Source organism: Rhamphochromis longiceps, linkage group LG3, assembly GCF_057381845.1.
Source record: "Rhamphochromis longiceps isolate RC_006_pf linkage group LG3, R_longiceps_female_GT1.1, whole genome shotgun sequence".
Taxonomy (NCBI): Eukaryota; Metazoa; Chordata; class Actinopteri; order Cichliformes; family Cichlidae; genus Rhamphochromis; species Rhamphochromis longiceps.
Window position 1 is genome coordinate 12,622,142 of NC_140559.1, and position 21,464 is coordinate 12,643,605.

The window sequence follows — 21,464 nt, forward strand, 5'->3', positions numbered from 1 at the left end:
TCCAGGCAGCCACGCCCAGTCATGAATCATCCAGCAGTTCTAGAAACTACTGCAGGTTCCACAGTCAATGTGAAGCCATCCAGTGCTGCTTTTTTCCCTGTCTGTCATTTCGTGTGTCTGGGCTGTTTGTGCTTAAAGGCTCTACGATTTTGCTTTTTATAATTATTTTGCTGTAAAATGTACGATTTTGCTCTTCATGATTCATGATTCTGTGTATTAAACTCTGTTCCAAGAATCCTGCTGTTTTCCAGAGGATCTTGAGTGATTTGATTTTAATTGGATCCGAAAAGCTGGACCTTCACATCATGACTTAATAAGGTTATCATATTGGGTTCACAATGTGCGACCACAAGTTAACTTTATAGGTTTCACATTGCAGGAAAACAGATCAAGCAGATCAAACCAGTTTGTTCCAAGAAGTCAACATTCAGGTTTTAAAATGTGAGGTGGAGCCTGCTTTGCTGGACAGGAAGTCCTGGCAGTCGATGTGTCAGTGTTTGCAGGTGAAGTGAAGTCAGGTGAAGTCTTTAGCTCCACTCTGCGAATTCTTGGATCTGTGAGGAGAACCAGGACTCAGCGTCACTGCTGTAAGTCTCACTGATCATTCAGTAAAGTGTTTCTGTTATAAAGGGAGCAAACATTTTCTCCTCTTTTCTCCTTTTTACTGCACAATTATCTCACATTAAATGTCCTGTTGTTGCTCTCACACAGTTTGGCATCAGCTCTGATCTTTGGTTGATGATGTAATATGTTACAATCAGTGTTGGGAAGGTTACTTTTAAAACGTATTCCACTACAGATTACAGAATACATGCCCCAAAATGTATTTTGTAACGGATTCCGTTACGTTACTCAATGACAGTAACGTATTCTGAATACTTTGGATTACTTAATATATTATCATTCTTTTTACAACTACATGAATGTACTATTGCTGTGTGATTTATTACTGTTACTGAAGGTTACTCTCCAATACCAACTAGATTTTTAAATCTTAACCTGTTAGGACCTGGCGTCCACATGTGTGAAAATCACATTTTGGGTTATTTAGACCAAAATACCTAATTTTGCTCTACAAGGGCCTGATATCCATTTACAAGGACATTATACTGCTACTGTTCTATCAAAATTTTAAATGAATATCCTCATATGTGGCTCTTATTTTTCTTAAAAACAAAAATAAGGTAAAAGAAAATCTAGTAATTCTTTGTTTTTACATTCATTAGGCCCCAATCAGCCCAAATATCAAAAAGAAATGAAAAATGCATGCCGTGGAAGAGTTCAGGTCTTAGGAGGTTGATATAAAAGATATATAAGTAACAGTAGGTGGACATTAGGTAAGGCTGCACTTTTTGCAGCGATCTCGTATAGAAAACTATTCCGCACGCATATAAAACAGGTCTGTGGCTCCAAAGGGACCTCTGGCTAATGCGCCTGGTTCCGTGTCGGGCTCGTAGCCAAAAACTAGCTTTACTTTGTTGTCTGGGTCAACTTTGCTTGCGAGAGACAGAGAGAGGCATTGAAAGGCTGCTCCAATGGAACTTATTGTTTCGGAGGAAAACACAAAAAAAGTGTACAGCCGGGTCTTAGTATGTTTGCACTGAAGCACCGCAGCAATTTCCTAATGTTGTAAACCTGCTCAACATTTGGCAATAAAACCCTTTCTGATTCTGATTCTGATTCTAACAGCTTACTTACAGCTGGGCTCGTCAGGAATTCTTTTTGGCTGCAGTGGTTATTATTATATTTACATGCTTCCAGCTCCCGTTTCTGCTCGGTGATAACTCGACTTTTCCACTCTTCTTTTTCTCCCTCCTCGCTCACAGACACATAACGGGTATGGCAGGCCATTCTCCCTGCAGCACGGACTACACTGCCCATGAGGCTACATTCTTTAGGGCGATGCCTGTAACACTCTGCCTATTGCCTTCTTATTAAATCATTTTTAAAATTATTTCTTCACATCATTATGAGATGCAAGATTGAGACACAGGCATTAGAGCCTCTTAATGCGTGTTTTGTTTGGGTTTTCACCTGCGTGGAAAACCAAAAATAGAGAGGGCAACACTTAACATGTGAAACAGGAAAAGACAGCTGCCTAATCCCTTTATTTCAACAAAGCAACTGTATTCTGAATACCACCTTTTTCAGTGGTAACTGTAACGGAATACATACTCATATTTTGTATTTTAAATATGTAAAGGCGGTATTCCGTTACTCCCCAACATAATACATATATGTGTACATGATGATCCAAATGTTTCTAATCATAAGGAAGAACTGTATTTTGATGCACATTAGTGTGTTATAAGATAATCTGTGTGAACTGTAGGGGTTGTTGGTGTATACTTTCTTTGCACACTTCAGGCTGTAATGTGAGTGTGTTTGTGTTTTAGAAGCAGGTACTGTTGGAAAGAATTATTTTGTATTATAGAATTATTATGAACTCGAGATTAATTTTTTTTAAAGTTTGTAGCTACATCGTCTCCTAAAGATCGGCAGAACTGAGAACTTTAAATCCAAGCCCTAGAAACACTGGACTTGATTTTCTGGTTTAGACATGCAGATTGTTCATCATGCAGTCATGCAGTTATGTGAAAAGGTATTTCGTCCTTCCTGGATTCTAATTGTCGCACCTACATGTTTCAGATCATCAGATACTTTTTTGGGTTTTTTCATGTCATACACATAAATGTATTTATTTATTTGTTAGGTTATAATCAGAAAACTACACAACTTGAACTTCAGGCACAAAAACGTACTTTTTAAAATACATGGTGTCAGTATGAGATGTGCACTTATAATTCATTATATAAAACTAAATTAAAGACAAATACCTTAAAACAGTCATAGAACTCCCTATGAGCAAAATCCATTCTGGATTTAACAGGAAGCCAGTGAATGGAAGCCAAAACAGGAGAAATCTGCTCTCTCTTTCTAGTCCCTGTCAGGACTCTTGCTGCAGCATTTTGGATTAGCTGAAGGCTTTTCAGCGAGTTTTTTGGACATCCTGATAATAATGAATTACAGTCGTCCAGCCTGGAAGTAATACATGCATGAACTAGTTTTTCAGCGTCACTCTGAGACAGGATATTTCTAACTTTAGAGATGTTGCGCAAATGGAAGAAAGCAGTCTTACATATTTGTTTAATATGAGCGTTGAAGGACATGTCCTGGTCAAAAATGACTCCAAGGTTCCTCACAGCGTTACTGGAGGCCAAGGTAATGCCATCCAGAGTAAGAATCTGGTTAGATACCATATTTCTAAGATTTTCAGGGCCGAGTACAATAACCTCAGTTTGATCTGAATTTAACAGCAGAAAATTAGAGGCCATCCAGGTCTTTATGTCGTTAACCCTTTCATGCATGAATTGTGACAACTTCAACCAGGGTTCTTTTTCTCAAGTATTATTTTACATCTTTAGGCATGAAAAAAAGATTTTTGAACTTCATTTCATTTACCATGTACTTTTCAAAGTGTTTTTTACATGTCCACTTAGGTGGACAACATACGTTTTGACTTATGAATTTGAAAAATGAATAAATAATACACACTGTGTGAAAATAAAAAAAAAATGTAATTTTTTTCATAAACTAATGTGATAATACAACTTCTGTTGCTCTCTATTGCATTGAAAAAAAGTTGAAACTTATTCATGACTCTCAGCCCCTCTCCTCTCTATGCATCATTAAATTTCTTTCAATAGAACAAAAAATATATATATATTGTCCATGACCGTATGAAGTGACACATCAGTTTACCATCAACACTGACACAAACACAAGAAAACAGCCTTTGAGTAGCTGTTCACTGTAGTGACCACTATGCATGAAATGGTTATGAAATGGTGTAAATTCCCGCAGTTTAACTAAATGGTGTGTGTTATCTGGCTTCATGGACAGATAGAGCTGGCTGTCATCTGCATAGCAGTGAAAATTTATGCTATGTCTTCTAATGATGCGGCCTAAGGGAAGCATGTATAATGTAAACAGAATTGGTCCTAGCACTGAACCCTGTGGAACACCATAATCGACCTTAGTGTATGAAGAAGACTGTCCATTTACATTAACACACTGGATTGTGGTGGGTGGCTTCTTTTGAATTTTGAATAAGGGCAGTTGAGTCAAATAATAGATTAAATGCCATGCATTATATCATTATCAAGCTGAGGTTTTCCAGCAACGGTAGAGAAAGCAAATAATCAAGCTTTCAAATGAGTTAAAACTCTCTCTGAGCCTGTGGTTGATAAATAAATTGAATTGGAAGATTGCTGCCTCTCCCCCTCCTCAGCCTGTACTGAGGAAGGGGACTTTGAATCTCTCTCAAAGTTTAGGTGTTTATGCTGCTCATTGATTGGGTGGTTGAAGTCAGCTCTGCTTTCAGTCTTTACTGTACAGGCAAAGATAGGTAGTGTGACTAGATCTAGTAGACTGTATCTAGAAAATGAGATTGGTGAACATTTGAAGCTTTGCAGTAGAAATGTCCATATTCCATATAAAGCTAATAGTGTGGCTTTGTCAGAGCTGAGATGTGATTAGCGTGTTCACACTAGCAAATACAGCAATGTTTCATGTCTTCACACGTCAACATGTGAACTTTACTCTGACTTAGACTCAGTCTGAGCAGTCAGACGGCATATTTTTATGAGGAGTTTATCTCCAGGGTAGGTATGACACAACAATGCTGCACAGCCTCATTGTTCAGGTGTGATTCAGAGAGTGTGTGTGTGAAAAAATGATGTGTTTGTTCATCAAACTGCTTCACAGTTAGTTCAAATGTCTTGTTGCATGCTCAATCATCCAGGTAAGTAAATCACAAAAGTTTATTCTGTTCATCTGGATGTAGAGTTTTCAGTGGGAGAAATGTTTTGTCACTCATCCAAGTGGCTTCTTCAGTCTCATCTGACTGCAGGTTTCCCCATATTTATGAACAGTACATTTGCATAATGACTGAAACTAGCAGCTCTGAATGAACAATGGGTTGTGAGGTCAGTTCCTTGATCATTAATACGCAAATGGTCATGACCGTTGATCATCAACTGCTGATCAAAGACCATTAGTTAATGACAACTGATCATTTTGTCACTCCTGAGTGGCTTCATTAAAACTCTGAGTGTCATCTACACACTGTGTGCTCTACATCCTCACCAACACACAGTTAAATCTAGTGTGAAGTGAGAGTCAAAGCTCAGTTTGTACACAGACAGTAAAAAGATGCATTTAAATTAGTGAAAAGCTCTTAGTTGATTTATTGGGAGTTTGTTTATTGGGAGGGACATTTTTTCTGCATTAGCTGGAGACTCCTTAAAGTTTTAAAAACCTGCTTAATGTTCACAAACACATAGCGTGACACACTCAGACATGAGGAAGTGTTCAGTTAAACATTCCTCTTCTGACAGCTGATGATTCAGGCATCACATACACTGATTAAGCTTATGGAGCAGAACAGGAAGTGAGACATTTATTCACTTTACATAAAATAAATCTGATTTATGATCTGAATTAATGTGTAATTCAACCTCCTGATATGTGTTAGTCTTTATACAGGTCTGTTAAATAAGGTATTGTTACCGTTGGTGCTTCACAAAGATCATTGTGCTGCCAACTGAAACTATGCCCCATGCAGTTTGTAGTTTTTCTAGTTTGCTGATGGAAACTTTCATGAAAAAGTGAGTACACCCAACATCATTAAAAATACCTCTTTTTCTCTCTTATATTATGATAAAAGGCAGGGCAGAGAGCTAAAACTGTCTTTAAGCTCTGGAACCACTTCTGACCTGACTGTGCTCATGGATCGCTATAGTATTTATACCTTTAAGATTTTCGATATATTTATTTTTGAGAAAGTGATTGAGAAACGTATTACAATCTTCATCAGAAAGTAACACAGCATGCAGAGTTGTAGGAGAAATGGTATCAAATATAATTCTTGGGTTATTCGTATTCTTTATAAGATTATTAAAATCTAGTCTCTTTCACTGACTTATTGTATAAGTGAAAACGTTCTTTAAAGTATTCACAATGGACAAACAGACCAGTGGAGTTCCACAAATGCCCTGCTTTTTGACAGGAGCGTCAAAGACCACGAGTTCGATTTTACCAGAGTGTGCAGGAACTAACAGAGCAATGCCTAGTTTTGAAAAGAGCAACCTGATTGACAATGGCAAGACAGTGTTATTTACAAGAGTTAACAGGGAGCTCAAAATCATCAGAGTAAGCTTTAAAATTAAAAAGAGAAGAAAACAATAGTCATCAATAAAGTGTTTGTGCCTAATAAAACCTTGGGGAAGAGACTGAGTTGAGAGATATATTAAAAGAGACTGACTTATGGTTGCTAAAACCAATGTCATTTAAATATCTGACACTCTCCACCATTTGGTTTTTGAACTGAAGAAGCTTCTTGGATGAAATATCTTCCAGAAACTGAAAGAATGCAGTCACTTTCTTTCTAACCTCCTTAGACTACAATGACCTGGATCACTGAGAACCTACAAACACATTTGTCAAATGAAACACACACACAAATGATCTGCAGACATGAAATAAGACATGTCTTATTTAGAATATGGCTGGATTACAGAGAAGGTGAACTTAAAGGGAGAATTCACATAGCTTGTTTCACATAGATGATGATTCTACATCAGTGTCCTGGATTTTACAGAATCAAAGACGAATGCGGATGAAAACAATGCTTCAAAATCACTTCTAAGCAATGTATAGACTTATATTTACCTGATATTTGATAGAAAAATAATCTATAAAATAACTGACTAACTAAGCTCCTTGAGGCAACTGTCAGTGACTTGCTGTGTTCAGCTGACACTGAGATGAAGCAGGAAAGAAGCAGCTGATATTTGGACAACACGATGGAAAGGAGGGTTTCAGTTGATGTGCACATGAATGATTTGTGTTTCCTCTGCAGGTAGAAAGTGTGTGTGAGCTGAGCAGCATGGATCAGTGTGAGGACAGAGAGGAGGGAGTCCCTCCCTCTAAAAGCACTCTGTGTGGGGAACATGAGAGCCAGACCAAAGCTCAGAGGTGAGATGACCATCTCTAACTGTGCATGACTCTTCTCCATGTCACAGCTCAGCACTCACGTCACTGCTCCATCATTATTCCTTCTGCTCATGCTCAGCCTGCAAACCAGTTTCTCTTTGGGCTGATGAAGGTATTCTACATCTTCATCAGCTTCTGTGGCTCTAAATGAAAAACAAATTTTTCTTCTCTGACAGGATCAGACCTGCTGGACCTGGACCCAACCTTGTGTCCTATGACAGCAAAAATAGTAAATTTGGAGAAAGACAACCAGTTCTAAATAAGTATGTTAAGATCAGCTTTAAAATGTTTAAAATGTTTAATATCTGAAGTGAAGCTTTGATTTAACATATAAGCATTTTTTAGGTTAAATCAGGAATTCAGGCCTAAGTCTGACCCCCCTAGGTATCTGCTTTTGAACAAAGACAAGGTGAAAGATGCCATTAATAAATTTGAACAAATAAACGCAGAAAAGAAGTAAGTGAACGTCAGTATTAAAATATCTAAAATGGCATCCCATTGGTATATGCAATGAAACTTTAACTTATAATTGAGCTTGCTTTTAGGATCCATCAGAGATTCAAACCTGAACCTGCACTTGAAACAGGGCCTGGAACTCAACAGGGCTCTATACCCTTGAAAAGTGACTGGTGTAAACGTGTCTCCACTGATTTTAAAGGACAACAAGACTCTGCTGCAGAGAGGTGAGCTGTTAGTAAAATGAACTGATTTAAGTAAATACTGATTCTGTTCATCTGGACGTAGCATTTTCAGTGGGAGAAACCTTTCATCATCATCCAAGTAATTTCTTCAGTCTCAGCTGACTGTAGATTTTCCCAGCCTTATAAACAGTACATTTGTACATTTGACTGAAACTAGCACCACTGAAGTAACAATGGGCTTTGAGGTCAGTTCCTTGATATGTAAATATCTTTTGCAAATGCCATCACAATTGATCAATTGATCAACCTTTTGGGATTTACTTACCTGGATGTTTGTGCATTCCTCAAAACATGATTTAAATGAACTTATTGATGTTGTTTTCTGGTTTTTTTTTTTTTAACTGCATCTCAAAGGACGTCACTGATCGAGGAGTTCCTTTATTCTATAAAACATGTCCAGCATTTAAACTCCTGCTGCTCACAGTAGGACTGTCAGTAGTCCTGCACAGTGTAAATGAGTGTTTACATCTGGGTGGCGCTCTGTTCTTACACTGCCAACACTAGTCTGGATTTTCCTTCTGTTCACGATCAGCCTACAAACCAGTTTTTCTTTGGGATGGTGAAGGTAGTCTACATCTTCATCAGCTGCTGTGGCTGTAAATGAAAAATTATTTTTTCTTCTCTGACAGGATCCATGAGATACCTGCTGGACCTGAATCTGAACTCGGACCTGAATCTGGAGTGAGAGATGGAGCTGGAGGTAAATCTGCTCCTGAACCCATCTGTTTGTTGCTAAAGAATGATGGGCCTGACAGTGGTTCCTCTGATTGTAAAGTCCACCATGCATCATCTGCAGAGAGGTGAGATGACCATCTCTAACTGTCCATGACTCTTCTCCATGTCACAGCTCAGCACTCACATCACTGCTCCATCATTATTCACAGGAACCAGCCTGGACCTCCACCCAGCTCTGTGTCCTGTAAGAGTGTTGGGGCTGAAACTGGTTCCACTGATTGTGAAGGACAACAAGGCTCACCTGCAGAGAGGTTAGCTGTTAGTAACGTGAACTCTTTGATGTCAGTTTGGTGTCTGATTTAAATGAACTCCTTTATGTTGTTTCCTGGTTTAGAAACTGTGTCTCAAAGGAAGTCACTCAGCGAGGAATTCCTTTATTATTATTATTATTATTATTATTATTATATTGTTTATTCTGTAATACATGTCCAACATTTAGACTCCTGCAGCTCACAGTACGACCATCAATAGTCCTGCACAATAGTCCTGTAAATGATTTTGTCTACCTGCCATCACTAGTTTGGAGTTTCCTTCTGCTCATGTTCAGCCTACAAACCAGTTTCTCTTTGGGATGATGATGGTATTCTATGTCTTCATCATCCTCTGTGGCTCTAAATGAAAAACACCTTTTTCTCGTCTAACAGGATTGGTGGGAGTCCTGCTGGACCTGGACCTGGAGCTAAAGCTGGAGTAGAATATTTACCTGGTTCTGGAGCTGGATGTGCAGCAGAAGCTAAATTTGAACCTGAAACCAGCTGCCTGTCCTTAAAGAGTGACTCGTCTAAAGAGCCGCCCCTTAAATTTAACAACCAGTATACATCTGCTTTGGAGAGGTGAGCTTTTAAGAACACAGACTCAAGTGAAAATCAAAATCAAGCGCCTTTATTGTCATTTCAACAATATGCAGTGGTACAGTACGTAAGTGAAATGAGACAACATTCCTCCAAGACCATGGTGCTACATTTGACACACAATCAACACGGGATTACATAAACTGCAATTGTGGAAAATTGCAAAAAGAAAAAAAAAATGACAAAAAATGTGCAACATCAGACAGTGCAATAGAAATGTGCAACAATGTGCAACAATGTGCAACAATGTGCAACAATTACACTGGTGTGTGTGTGTGTGTGCGTGTGTGTGAGAGAGAGAGAGAGAGAGAATGTGCACATAAGTACTTTATGTGTTTTTCAGTTCTGTCACTGAGTGTTTAGTGTCTGACGGATTGGGGGAAGAAAACTGCAAGTGAAAGTCCAACTCCGCTTCCTATCTCCAGAAGGCAGCAGGGTGAAAAGTGTATGTGAGGGGTGTGTGGAGTCCTCCATGCTGCTGGTGGCTTTGCGGATGTAGATTGTGCGATAAGTGTCTGTGATGGAGGGAAGAGAGGCTCCAGTGATCATCTCATCTCCTCTCACTATCTGTTGTAGGGTATTGCAATCTGATACAGTGCAGTTACCATACCAGACAGATAGCTGCTCAGGATGCTCTTGATAGTTCCTTTGTAGTAGGTGGTGAGAATGGATGGAGGGAGATGGGCTTTCCTCAGCTTCCACAGGAAGCAGAGATGCTTTTAAACCTTCTTAGTCATGAAGCTGGTGTTGTAGGGACCAGTAGAGGTTCTCCGCCAGGTGGACACCAAGGAATTTGGTGCTCTTGATGACCTCCACAGAACATCCATCGATGTTGAATCGACAGTGATCTCTTCATGCTCTCCTGTCCTGAAGTCAACAATCATCTCTTTTGTTTCTTCCACATTTAGAGACAGGTTGTTTACTCTACACCAGTCCGTTAGCTGTTGCACCTCCTCTCTGTATGCTGACTCATTGTTCTTGCTGATGACACCCACCACAGTCCTGTCACCGGCAAACGTGATGATGTGGTTCGAACTGTCCATGACTCCACAGTCGTGAGTCAGCAGAGTAACCAGCAGTGTGCTGAACACACAACCTGGAGGTGCTCCAGTGCTCAGTGCGGTGGTGTTGGAGACTCGGTCACCAATCCGGACTGTCAGACTCTCCATCAGAAAGTACAGGATCCAATTGCAGAGGGAGGTGTTAAAGCCTAGCAGGCTCATTTTGATAGTTTTCTTTTTTTTTTTTTTTTTTTTTTTTTTTTGGGGGGGGGGGGTAATTTAAATGAGTGTATCAATTATTTCTCAAAATTTTGAGTTACTTTTCTCGAAACTTTGAGAAAATAACTCAGAATTTCGAGAAAAGTAACTGTGGCTTCTATTTCCTCCTTTAGCCAGCCTATTATCACATCAGCGTACCTAATCACGGGGAGGGCGTAGGTGTTGATAGCCTGGATCTTGTTCTTACAATTCAGCTGACTGCTCAGGACTTGGTGGTTGCAGATTTCCAACCTTCATTCACTGTCAATGTGGATAGGCCTAGGAAAGCCTATTTCCAAAGAACACAATATATAAACATGAATAGGAACATGTGTAAGGTGGAACTGTTTTGTGACAGCATTTTTTGCATTTCTTGTTGTGTGGTGTCAACAAAACAAAACAAAAAACATCCTCTCTTAAGAAATCTTCTTAAGAGACAACATACATGATGATTGAGGTGGCATTTTTCAATATATAAGACAGAAAGAAAAAAATACTACATTAAATCCACTGAAGTAATTATTCTATATTAAACATAATAATTAAGTAGGATCTCTCACATATTTTGTATTATAATAAAATATATCTACCATTTTCATAATGACCCTGAGTCAGCTTCAAACATTATAACAAGAATAATTTCTCTTGCCAAACTGTAAACTGCATCTCTCACTGTTAAAGCTAGGTTTACATCATCAGTTTACACACTTTTGTAGCTGCTGCAGAAACAGTCATTTAATTCATCCATTTCTCCTTGGATGTCCTTGGACATTCTGTGTGATATTATATTCTCGTCTCTTGCCCATTTCTTCTCTTGTTCTCGGCGAAGGCGGTCGCACTTTTCTCCTCCTCCTCCTCTCCCTTAGCTTCTCTGCTTAGCCTCTTGTGTCTTTGTCTAGTCTCGTGTTTTTTAAGAGTTTTTTCATGTGCTATGTGCAGAGGTGTTTTTTTCTGTTCTCAAACTGATCTCCCTGTTGCAGCTCAGTCTGGGGGTTGTTATTTTTTTCTCCTTATCTTTCCTCATGTTGTGCTTTTTCCATGTTATACCTCTCTGACCTGTCTTCCCCATGTGATGTTTGTGTAATGTATGTATGGTCGGAAGGGTAAGACGGCACTGGCACGGCTGGCAGCCTTAACCCAATTTCCCTCTGGATGAATAAAGTACGATCAATCAATCAATCAATCAATCAATCAATCAATCAATCAATCAATCAATCAATCACATGATGCTAATGTTCAAATTTTAAATAGATGAAATTGTCGTTAATAACATCAACATTTTTGATTTTGTGACACTTGAAGAAGGTTTACAGTTGGTTGGCTGCAGTCACTTACTGGACCTGTGTCCTGTTGAGGAAGTCAGTTTTCCCAATTCCTCCACAGGGTGGATCAGGAGAGCTCAGAGGTTCCCAGTGGTCAGTCTGCCCAGCAGCATCAAACACAGCTGGACTCCATATTTATGGTCTGTACATGTACAACAACTACTTTTACATCTATTCTGTTCACAGTCATCTCCATGCTGCTCTTTGTAGACCAGTGGATTGTCAGTGTGTCCAACATGGATCTGATGTTTGGCTCCATGATTTCATTCTAATTGGGTCATTTATAAAGTTTTCTGTTCCAGCTGCTGGAGGACAACATCATTGATTTTGTCAAGAACGAGCTGAAGAAGATCCAGAAGGTTCTGAGTCCAGATTACCCAGAATGCTTAGAGAGCCACAGGAGCAGCACCAGAGAGGCATTTGTGAAGATCACAGTGGACTTCCTGAGGAGAATGAAGCAGGAGGAGCTGGCTGATCATCTGCAAAGCAGTAAGAGGATTTTTGTATAAATATTTAAGCTGCTGGATGAATGAAACATATACGAATGTCTCAAGAGATGTACCAACATGTATTCAAACATGCATTCTTTATGGGAGATGAGATAATCATTCAATTCAATTTAATTTATATAACACAACAACAAGAGTCTTCTTGCCTTGGTGGCGCTGTCACTTGGTGTTCGCTCGCTCTGTGGTAGAGTATCACTTCCTGTTCCTGCTCAAACACAGTGGTGTTTCTGAGTAGCTTATTTGCTTAGCAATTTAATTAACAACTTTTAAATACATTGTTCTTTCATAGTATAATCTTCACGTGCTTCATCCGAAGCACACTTTCTGTGTACTCACTACCTAATTTATAGCCAAAGTATTCACTCACTGTCTCTGTACTGTTTCGCTAGCTTAGCCTAGCTCGTAGCCGACTCGTTAGCACCATGGCTACTTCACCTGTCCCTCCTACACTTTCTTGCTCATTGTGTCAGATGTTTAGTTACTCCTCGGCCTCCTTTAGCAGTAATGATATCTGTAACAAATGTAGCATATTTGCAGCTCTGGAGGCCAGGATTACTGAATTGGAGACTCGGCTTCGCACCCTTCATTCACCCGTAGCTAGCCAGGCCCCTGTAGCTGGTGCAGCCGAAGATAGCGTAGGCCCCGCTAGCTGTTCCCCGGCAGATCCCAAGCAGCTGGGGAAAGAGGGCGGCTGGGTGACAGTGAGGAGGAAGCATAGTCCTAAACAGAAGCCCCAGGTACACCACCATGTTCATGTGTGTTAGGGAAAATGTTCTAAAACACTTCTTCAGTAAAGACTCAGAGAAGAGAAACACACAGAACTTCTTGCTAGCAAGGGCAGCCTCCACTCTAAGAGACTCCAGTGAGAGAACTGCCCCGGTCTTTATTTATACTCCATTGAGCGTATGTGTGTGTGTGTGTGTGTGTGTGTGTGTGTGTGTGTGTGTGTGTGTGTCACTGCTGATCAAAGGGTCATATAACATAAAAACACAAAAGGTACATCCATGGTCATAAAGAGAGTAGTCTCCCCCACCCTAGATGGCACGGTGAGGAAGTCCAGCAGTTAAAGCACTTAGACTAGAACAGACGTAGCTACGTTAATCCTACCATAAAACAAGGTGCGAACTCTCCCGTGCTCCCAGGGTGTGGGGGTGAACCAAGCCTGCAGCCTGCTAGAGATCACACATCTTGTCACTACACAATTGATTATATGCCTCTAAGTATACATGGTTAAACATTTCCTAATACAAATAACTACAAACAGCATCCTACCATAAGCAAACTTATATCACTAAAAGATTATACTGACTACTAAATACAATTTTCCATTGACAATGTGTCTAACCGTTTTTCCCCACTCGGCGACACACCCGCCGGGGGTCAAACTCTGGTAATTGGTGATTCTGTTCTCAGACATGTGAAGCTAGAGACACCGGCAACCATAGTCAATTGTCTTCCAGGGGCCAGAGCAGGCGACATTGAAGGAAATTTAAAACTGCTGGCTAAGGGTAAACGTAAATTCAGTAAAATCATAATTCACGTCGGCAGTAATGACACCCGGTTACGCCAATCGGAGGTCACTAAAATCAATATTGAATCGGTGTGCAACTTTGCTAAAACAATGTCGGACTCTGTAGTTTTCTCTGGTCCCCTCCCCAATCAGACCAGGAGTGACATGTTTAGCAGCATGTTCTCCTTAAATTGCTGGCTGTCTGAGTGGTGTCCCAGAAACGATGTGGGCTTCATAGATAATTGGCAAACCTTCTGGAGGAAACCTGGTCTTGTTAGGAGAGACGGCATCCATCCCACTTTGGATGGAGCAGCTCTCATTTCTAGAAATATGGACAAATTTATTAAACCCCCCAAAATATGACTATCCAGAGTTGGGACCAGGAAGCAGAGTTGCAGTCTTACACGCCTCTCTGCAGCTTCTCTCCTCCTGCTACCCCCCCAAAAACCCATCTCCATAGAGACTGTGTCAGCTTCCAAAAAGACAAAAAACAAACTAAAAACCAGCAACAAACAACTTAAACATAAACAATTACAAAGAAAGAACAATACAGTATCCACATCTGAACCAAAGAGTAAAACAGTGAAATGTGGATTATTAAATATTAGGTCTCTCTCCTCCAAGTCTCTGTTAGTACATGACTTAATAATTGATCAACAAATTGATTTACTCTGCCTTACAGAAACCTGGTTGCAGCAGGACGATTATGTTAGTTTAAATGAATCAACACCCCCGAGTCATTCTAACTACCAGAAATCTCGAAGCACAGGCCGAGGGGGCGGTGTGGCAGCAATTTTTCACACCAGCCTATTAATTAATGAAAGACCAAGACAGACTTTTAATTCATTTGAAAGCCTGATGCTTAACATTGTCCACCCCAGCTGTGAAACTCAGAAACCAGTCTTACTTGTTATCATCTATCGTCCACCTGGGCCTTACACAGTGTTTCTGTCTGATTTCTCAGACTTTATATCTAATTCAGTTCTGAGCTCAGATAAAATAATTATTGTGGGTGATTTTAACATCCATGTAGATGCTAAAAATGACAGCCTCAACATGGCATTTAATCTGTTATTAGACTCAATTGGTTTCTCTCAAAATGTAAAGGACCCACCCACCACTTTAATCACACTCTAGATCTTGTTTTAACATATGACATAGAAACTGAACATTTAACAGTGTTTCCTGAAAACCCTCTCCTGTCTGATCATTTCCTGATAACATTTACATTTACAATAATTGATTACACAGCGGTGAAGAGTAGACTTTATCAAAGTAGATGTCTTTCTGAAAGTGCTGTAACTAAGTTTAAGAATATAATCCACCCACTGTTATCGTCTTCAATGCCCTGTACCAACACAGAGCAGAGCAGCTATCTGAACGCTACTCCAACAGAGGTCGATTATCTTGTTAATAATTTCACCTCCTCACTACGTACGACTCTGGATACTGTAGCTCCTGTGAATACTAAGGCCTCAAATCAGAAGTACCTGACTGCGTGGTATAATTCTCAAACACGTACCCTAAAGCAGATGACTCGTAATCTGGAGAGGAAATGGCGTGTCACAAATCTAGAGGATCATCATTTAGCCTGGAGAAATAGTTTGCTGCTTTATAAGAAAGCCCTCCGCAAAGCCAGAACATCTTACTATTCATCACTGATTGAAGAAAATAAGAACAACCCCAGGTTTCTCTTCAGCTTTGTAGCCAGGCTGACAAACAGTCAGAGCTCTTTTGAGCCAACCATCCCTTTAACGTTAACTAGTAATGACTTCATGAACTTCTTCACAAATAACATTTTTATCATTAGAGAAAAAATTACCAATAATCATCCCACAGATGTAATATTATCTACAGCTACTCTTAGTACCATTGATGTTATGTTAGACTCCTTTTCTCCAATTGATCTTTCTGAGTTAACTTCAATAATTACTTCCTCCAAGCCATCAACGTGTCTTTTAGACCCCATTCCTACAAAACTGCTCAAAGAAGTCCTGCCATTAATTAATTCTTCGATCTTAAATATGATCAACCTATCTCTAATAATCGGCTATGTACCACAGGCCTTCAAGCTGGCTGTAGTTAAACCTTTACTCAAAAAGCCATCTCTAGACCCAGCAGTCTTAGCTAATAATAGGCCAATCTCCAACCTTCCTTTCATATCAAACATCCTTGAAAGAGTAGTTGTCAAACAGCTAACAGATCATCTGCAGAGGAATGGTTTATTTGAAGAGTTTCAGTCAGGTTTCAGAGCTCATCACAGCACAGAAACAGCTTTAGTGAAGGTTACAAATGATCTTCTTATGGCCTCTGACAGTGGACTCATCTCTGTGCTTGTCCTGCTAGACCTCAGTGCTGTGTTCGATACTGTTTGACCATAATATCCTATTAGAGCGATTAGAACATGCTGTAGGTATTACAGGTACTGCGCTGCAGTGGTTTGTATCATATCTATCTAATAGACTCCAGTTTGTGCATGTAAATGGAGAGTCCTCTTCACACACTGAGGTTAATTATGGAGTTCCACAGGGTTCAGTGCTAGGACCAATTCTGTTTACATTATACATGCTTCCCTTAGGCAGTATCATTAGAAGACATAGCATACATTTTCACTGCTATGCTGATGACACCCAGCTCTATCTGTCCATGAAGCCAGATAACACACACCAATTAGTTAAACTGCAGGAATGTCTTAAAGACATAAAGACCTGGATGGCCGCTAACTTTCTGCTTCTTAATTCCGATAAAACTGAGGTTATTGTACTCGGCTCTGAAAATCTTAGAAATATGGTATCTAAGCAGATTCTTACTCTGGATGGCATTACCTTGGCCTCCAGTAACGCTGTGAGGAACCTTGGAGTCATTTTTGACCAGGACATGTCCTTCAACGCTCATATTAAACAAATATGTAAGACTGCTTTCTTCCATTTGCGCAACATCTCTAAAATTAGAAATATCCTGTCTCAGAGTGATGCTGAAAAACTAGTTCATGCATTTATTACTTCCAGGCTGGACTACTGTAATTCATTATTATCAGGATGTCCAAAAAACTCGCTGAAAAGCCTTCAACTAATCCAAAATGCTGCAGCAAGAGTCCTGACAGGGACTAGAAAGAGAGAGCAGATTTCTCCTGTTTTGGCTTCCCTTCATTGGCTTCCTGTTAAGTTCAGAATTGAATTCAAAATCCTGCTCCTCACATACAAGGTCTTAAATAATCAGGACCCATCTTATCTTAAGGACCTTGTAGTACCATATCACCCTATTAGAGCACTTCGCTCTCGCTCTGCAGGCCTACTTGTTGTTCCTAGAGTATTTAAAAGTAGAATGGGAGGCAGAGCCTTCAGTTTTCAGGCCCCTCTTCTGTGGAACCAGCTTCCAGTTTGGATTCGGGAGACAGACACTATCTCTACTTTTAAGATTAGGCTTAAAACTTTCCTTTTTGGTAAAGCATATAGTTAGGGCTGGACAAGGTGACCCTGAATCCTCCCTTAGTTATGCTGCAATAGACATAGGCTGCCGGGGGATTCCCATGATGCATTGAGTTTTTCCTTCCCACTGTCGCCAAAGTGCTTGCTCATAGGGGGTCATATGATTGTTGGGTTTTTCTCTGTATCTATGAAGCGCCTTGAGGCGACTTTTGTTGTGATTTGGCGCTATATAAATAAAATTGAATTGAATTGAATTCTCACAGTGCTTTATGTTGTAAGGTAAAGACCCTAAAATAATACAAAGTAAATATGTATGCATTATTGAACAGGAAGTAAAATCGTTTACTATTGTTTTTTTCTTAATTAGAAATGTTTGCTGCAGTTTGTCAGCGTGAATTTAAATCTAATCTGAAGAAGAAGTTCCAGTGTGTGTTTGAGGGCATCGCTAAAGCAGGAAACCCAACCCTTCTGAATCAGATCTACACAGAGCTCTACATCACAGAGGGAGGGACTGCAGAGGTCAATGATGAACATGAGGTCAGACAGATTGAAACAGCATCCAGGAAACCAGACAGTCTAGAGTGTACAATCAGACAAGAAGACATCTTTAAAGCCTCACCTGGAAGAGATGAACCAATCAGAACAGTGCTGACAAAGGGAGTGGCTGGCATTGGGAAAACAGTCTTAACACAGAAATACACCCTGGACTGGGCTGAAGACAAAGCCAACCAGCACATCCAGTTCATATTTCCATTCACTTTCAGAGAGCTGAATGTGCTGAAAGAGGAAAAGTTCAGCTTGGTGGGACTTGTTCATCACTTCTTTACTGAAACCAAAGAAGCAGAAATCTGCAGCTTTGAAGGCTTCCAGGTTGTGTTCATCTTTGATGGTCTGGATGAGTGTCGACTTCCTCTGGACTTCCACAAAACTACAATCCTAACTGACCCTAGAAAGTCCACCTCAGTGGATGTGCTGCTGATAAACCTCATCAGGGGGAAACTGCTTCCCTCTGCTCGCCTCTGGATAACCACACGACCTGCAGCAGCCAATCAGATCCCTCCTGACTGTGTTGACATGGTGACAGAGGTCAGAGGGTTCACTGACCCACAGAAGGAGGAGTACTTCAGGAAGAGATTCAGAGATGAGGAGCAGGCCAGCAGCATCATCTCCCACATCAAGACATCACGAAGCCTCCACATCATGTGCCACATCCCAGTCTTCTGCTGGATCACTGCTACAGTTCTGGAGGATGTGCTGGAAACCAGAGAGGGAGGAGAGCTGCCCAAGACCCTGACTGAGATGTACATCCACTTCCTGGTGGTTCAGGCCAAGGTGAAGAAGGTCAAATATGATGGAGGAGCTGAGACAGATCCACACTGGAGTCCAGAGAGCAGGAAGATGATTGAGTCTCTGGGAAAACTGGCTTTTGATCAGCTGCAGAAAGGAAACCTGATCTTCTATGAATCAGACCTGTCAGAGTGTGGCATCGATATCACAGCAGCCTCAGTGTGCTCAGGAGTGTTCACACAGATCTTTAAAGAGGAGAGAGGACTGTACCAGGACAAGGTGTTCTGCTTCATCCATCTGAGTGTTCAGGAGTTTCTGGCTGCTCTCCATGTCCATCTGACCTTTATCAACTCCAGAGTCAATCTGCTGCAAGAGAAACAGCCACCTTCCATGTTTAAATTATTTAGAAAAAAAGAATCGAGACAAACAGAACTTACAGAGAAAAACTTCTACCAGAGTGCTGTGGACAAGGCCTTACAGAATCAAAATGGACACCTGGACTTGTTCCTCCGCTTCCTCCTGGGTCTTTCACTGGTGACCAATCAGACTCTCCTACGAGGCCTGCTGACACAGACAGGAAGTAGTTCACCGGCCAATCAGGAAACTGTCCAATACATCAAAGAGAAGCTCAGTGAGAATCTGTCTGCGGAGAAAAGTATCAGTCTGCTCCACTGTCTGAATGAACTGAATGATCGTTCTCTAGTGGAGGAGATCCAACAGTCCCTGAGATCAGGAAGTTTCTCCACAGATAAACTGTCTCCTGCTCAGTGGTCAGCTCTGGTCTTCATCTTACTGTCATCAGAAAAAGATCTGGATGTGTTTGACCTGAAGAAATACTCTGCTTCAGAGGAGGCTCTTCTGAGGCTGCTGCCAGTGGTGAAAGCCTCCAACAAAGCTGAGTAAGTAAAGATGGATACAAATCAAAGTTATATGTTTAATCACAATTCCGTCATTTACCCAAAGTATGTGAATTAAACTCAGCTTGGAAGACAGTTTAGAAGGTTTTTTAGTTTTGATTAAAACTATGGCTGACAATTTTACAGTGCAACTTGAAATATCCCCAGATAATTGTATTAAATATATGCCAGAAATAATTTATATCATTTTGTAATGAACTAAAAAAAAATTTGTAAAAAAAAAAAAAAGAAACAAAAACATTTTTCTATGTTAAATTAAGTTTTAAAAAACAAAAATTAAATGCAGCAACCAACCTCCTGCTCTGAACTTGTGCACAGCAAAATACCAATAGCATGGGATTGCTTCTACTCCAGTTGTAGCCACTGATTAAACCTCAAAGATCTACTGTAAAGCAAAAAGAAAGCACCATAAAACATCCATGTCATGGTTTGCCAGGGCAAGCTGTGGGGAAGAGGAAAAAGGAGGACCCAAAACGCAGGAGTCTTCAAGGCAAAACAGTGCATTTATTTACAGTGCAGCAAAATGACAAATAAATCTGAGTCCGCTGACTCCCGTGCCGTGTCTTCTCAAAAGTCTGTGCTCCGTGTTCTCCATTCCTGTGTGTCCCCACACCCCATGCTTGCTGCCCTCCAGTGTTCCACACTCCTCCTGAGGGGAAATAACAGAGGCAGCCATGAAGACACTTAATTCCAGTAGGCATACACACGCAAACTTTAACTAGGCTAGAAGACTGACGTGGAGTCTCACGCAATAATCCAGCACGGAGGAGCGATCAGCCACACTCTTTTTTTCTTTTCTTTTCTTTTTTTCCCCCCAGTCCAGTTTAGTTCTTTTGCCATCAGAATTATTGTCTAAAGACAAAGAAAGATGCCCAATGTATTTACTTTACCAAATGGACCATGCCGTATTGGTGTGTTTGATTCACCATTCTTTTTATTGTTTATTTTATTTTCACTTGCTAAACATGGGACAGACATGACTGGGAGACAGAAAGAGAGGTAGAGAAGAGAGGTGGTGGTGCTGTCACTTCGTGTTCGGTTGCTCTGTGGTAGAGTATCACTTCCTGTTCCTGCTCAAACACAGTGGTGTTTCTGAGTAGCTTATTTGCTTAGCAATTTAATTAACAACTTTTAAATACATTCTTCTTTCATAGTATAATCTTCACGTGCTTCATCCGAGGCACACTTTCTGTGTACTCACTACCTAATTTATAGCCAAAGTATTCACTCACTGTCTCTGTACTGTTTCGCTAGCTTAGCCTAGCTTGTAGCCGACTCGTTAGCACCATGGCTACTTCACCTGTCCCTCCTGCACTTTCTTGCTCATTGTGTCAGATGTTTAGTTATTCCTCGGCCTCCTTTAGCAGTAATGATATCTGTAACAAATGTAGCATATTTGCAGCTCTGGAGGCCAGGATTACTGAATTGGAGACTCGGCTTCGCACCCTTCATTCACCCGTAGCTAGCCAGGCCCCTGTAGCTGGTGCAGCCGAAGATAGCGTAGGCCCCGCTAGCTGTTCCCCGGCAGATCCCAAGCAGCTGGGGAAAGAGGGCGGCTGGGTGACGGTGAGGAGGAAGCATAGTCCTAAACAGAAGCCCCAGGTACACCACCAACCCGTTCACGTGTCTAACCGTTTTTCCCCACTCGGCGACACACCCGCCGGGGGTCAAACTCTGGTAATTGGTGATTCTGTTCTCAGACATGTGAAGCTAGAGACACCGGCAACCATAGTCAATTGTCTCCCAGGGGCCAGAGCAGGCGACATTGAAGGAAATTTAAAACTGCTGGCTAAGGGTAAACGTAAATTCAGTAAAATCATAATTCACGTCGGCAGTAATGACACCCGGTTACGCCAATCGGAGGTCACTAAAATCAATATTGAATCGGT

At 40.7% G+C, this 21,464-nt stretch overlaps 1 protein-coding gene across 1 annotated transcript in view; it reads left to right on the top strand.

The window, feature by feature from the left end:
* Positions 1-483: 483 nt before the first annotated feature.
* LOC146672971 (uncharacterized) overlaps positions 484-21,464 on the top strand; it is a 38,756-nt gene continuing 17,775 nt past the window's right edge. The window contains exons 1-11 of the mRNA XM_085401369.1: positions 484-587; positions 6,923-7,038; positions 7,233-7,319; positions 7,402-7,512; positions 7,602-7,739; positions 8,387-8,557; positions 8,642-8,743; positions 9,137-9,325; positions 11,986-12,064; positions 12,227-12,413; positions 17,739-19,557. Of these exons, the coding sequence (XP_085257495.1) occupies positions 6,950-7,038; positions 7,233-7,319; positions 7,402-7,512; positions 7,602-7,739; positions 8,387-8,557; positions 8,642-8,743; positions 9,137-9,325; positions 11,986-12,064; positions 12,227-12,413; positions 17,739-19,557 (2,972 nt within the window). The 5' untranslated portion in view covers positions 484-587; positions 6,923-6,949. The remainder of the gene's footprint in view (positions 588-6,922; positions 7,039-7,232; positions 7,320-7,401; positions 7,513-7,601; positions 7,740-8,386; positions 8,558-8,641; positions 8,744-9,136; positions 9,326-11,985; positions 12,065-12,226; positions 12,414-17,738; positions 19,558-21,464) is intronic.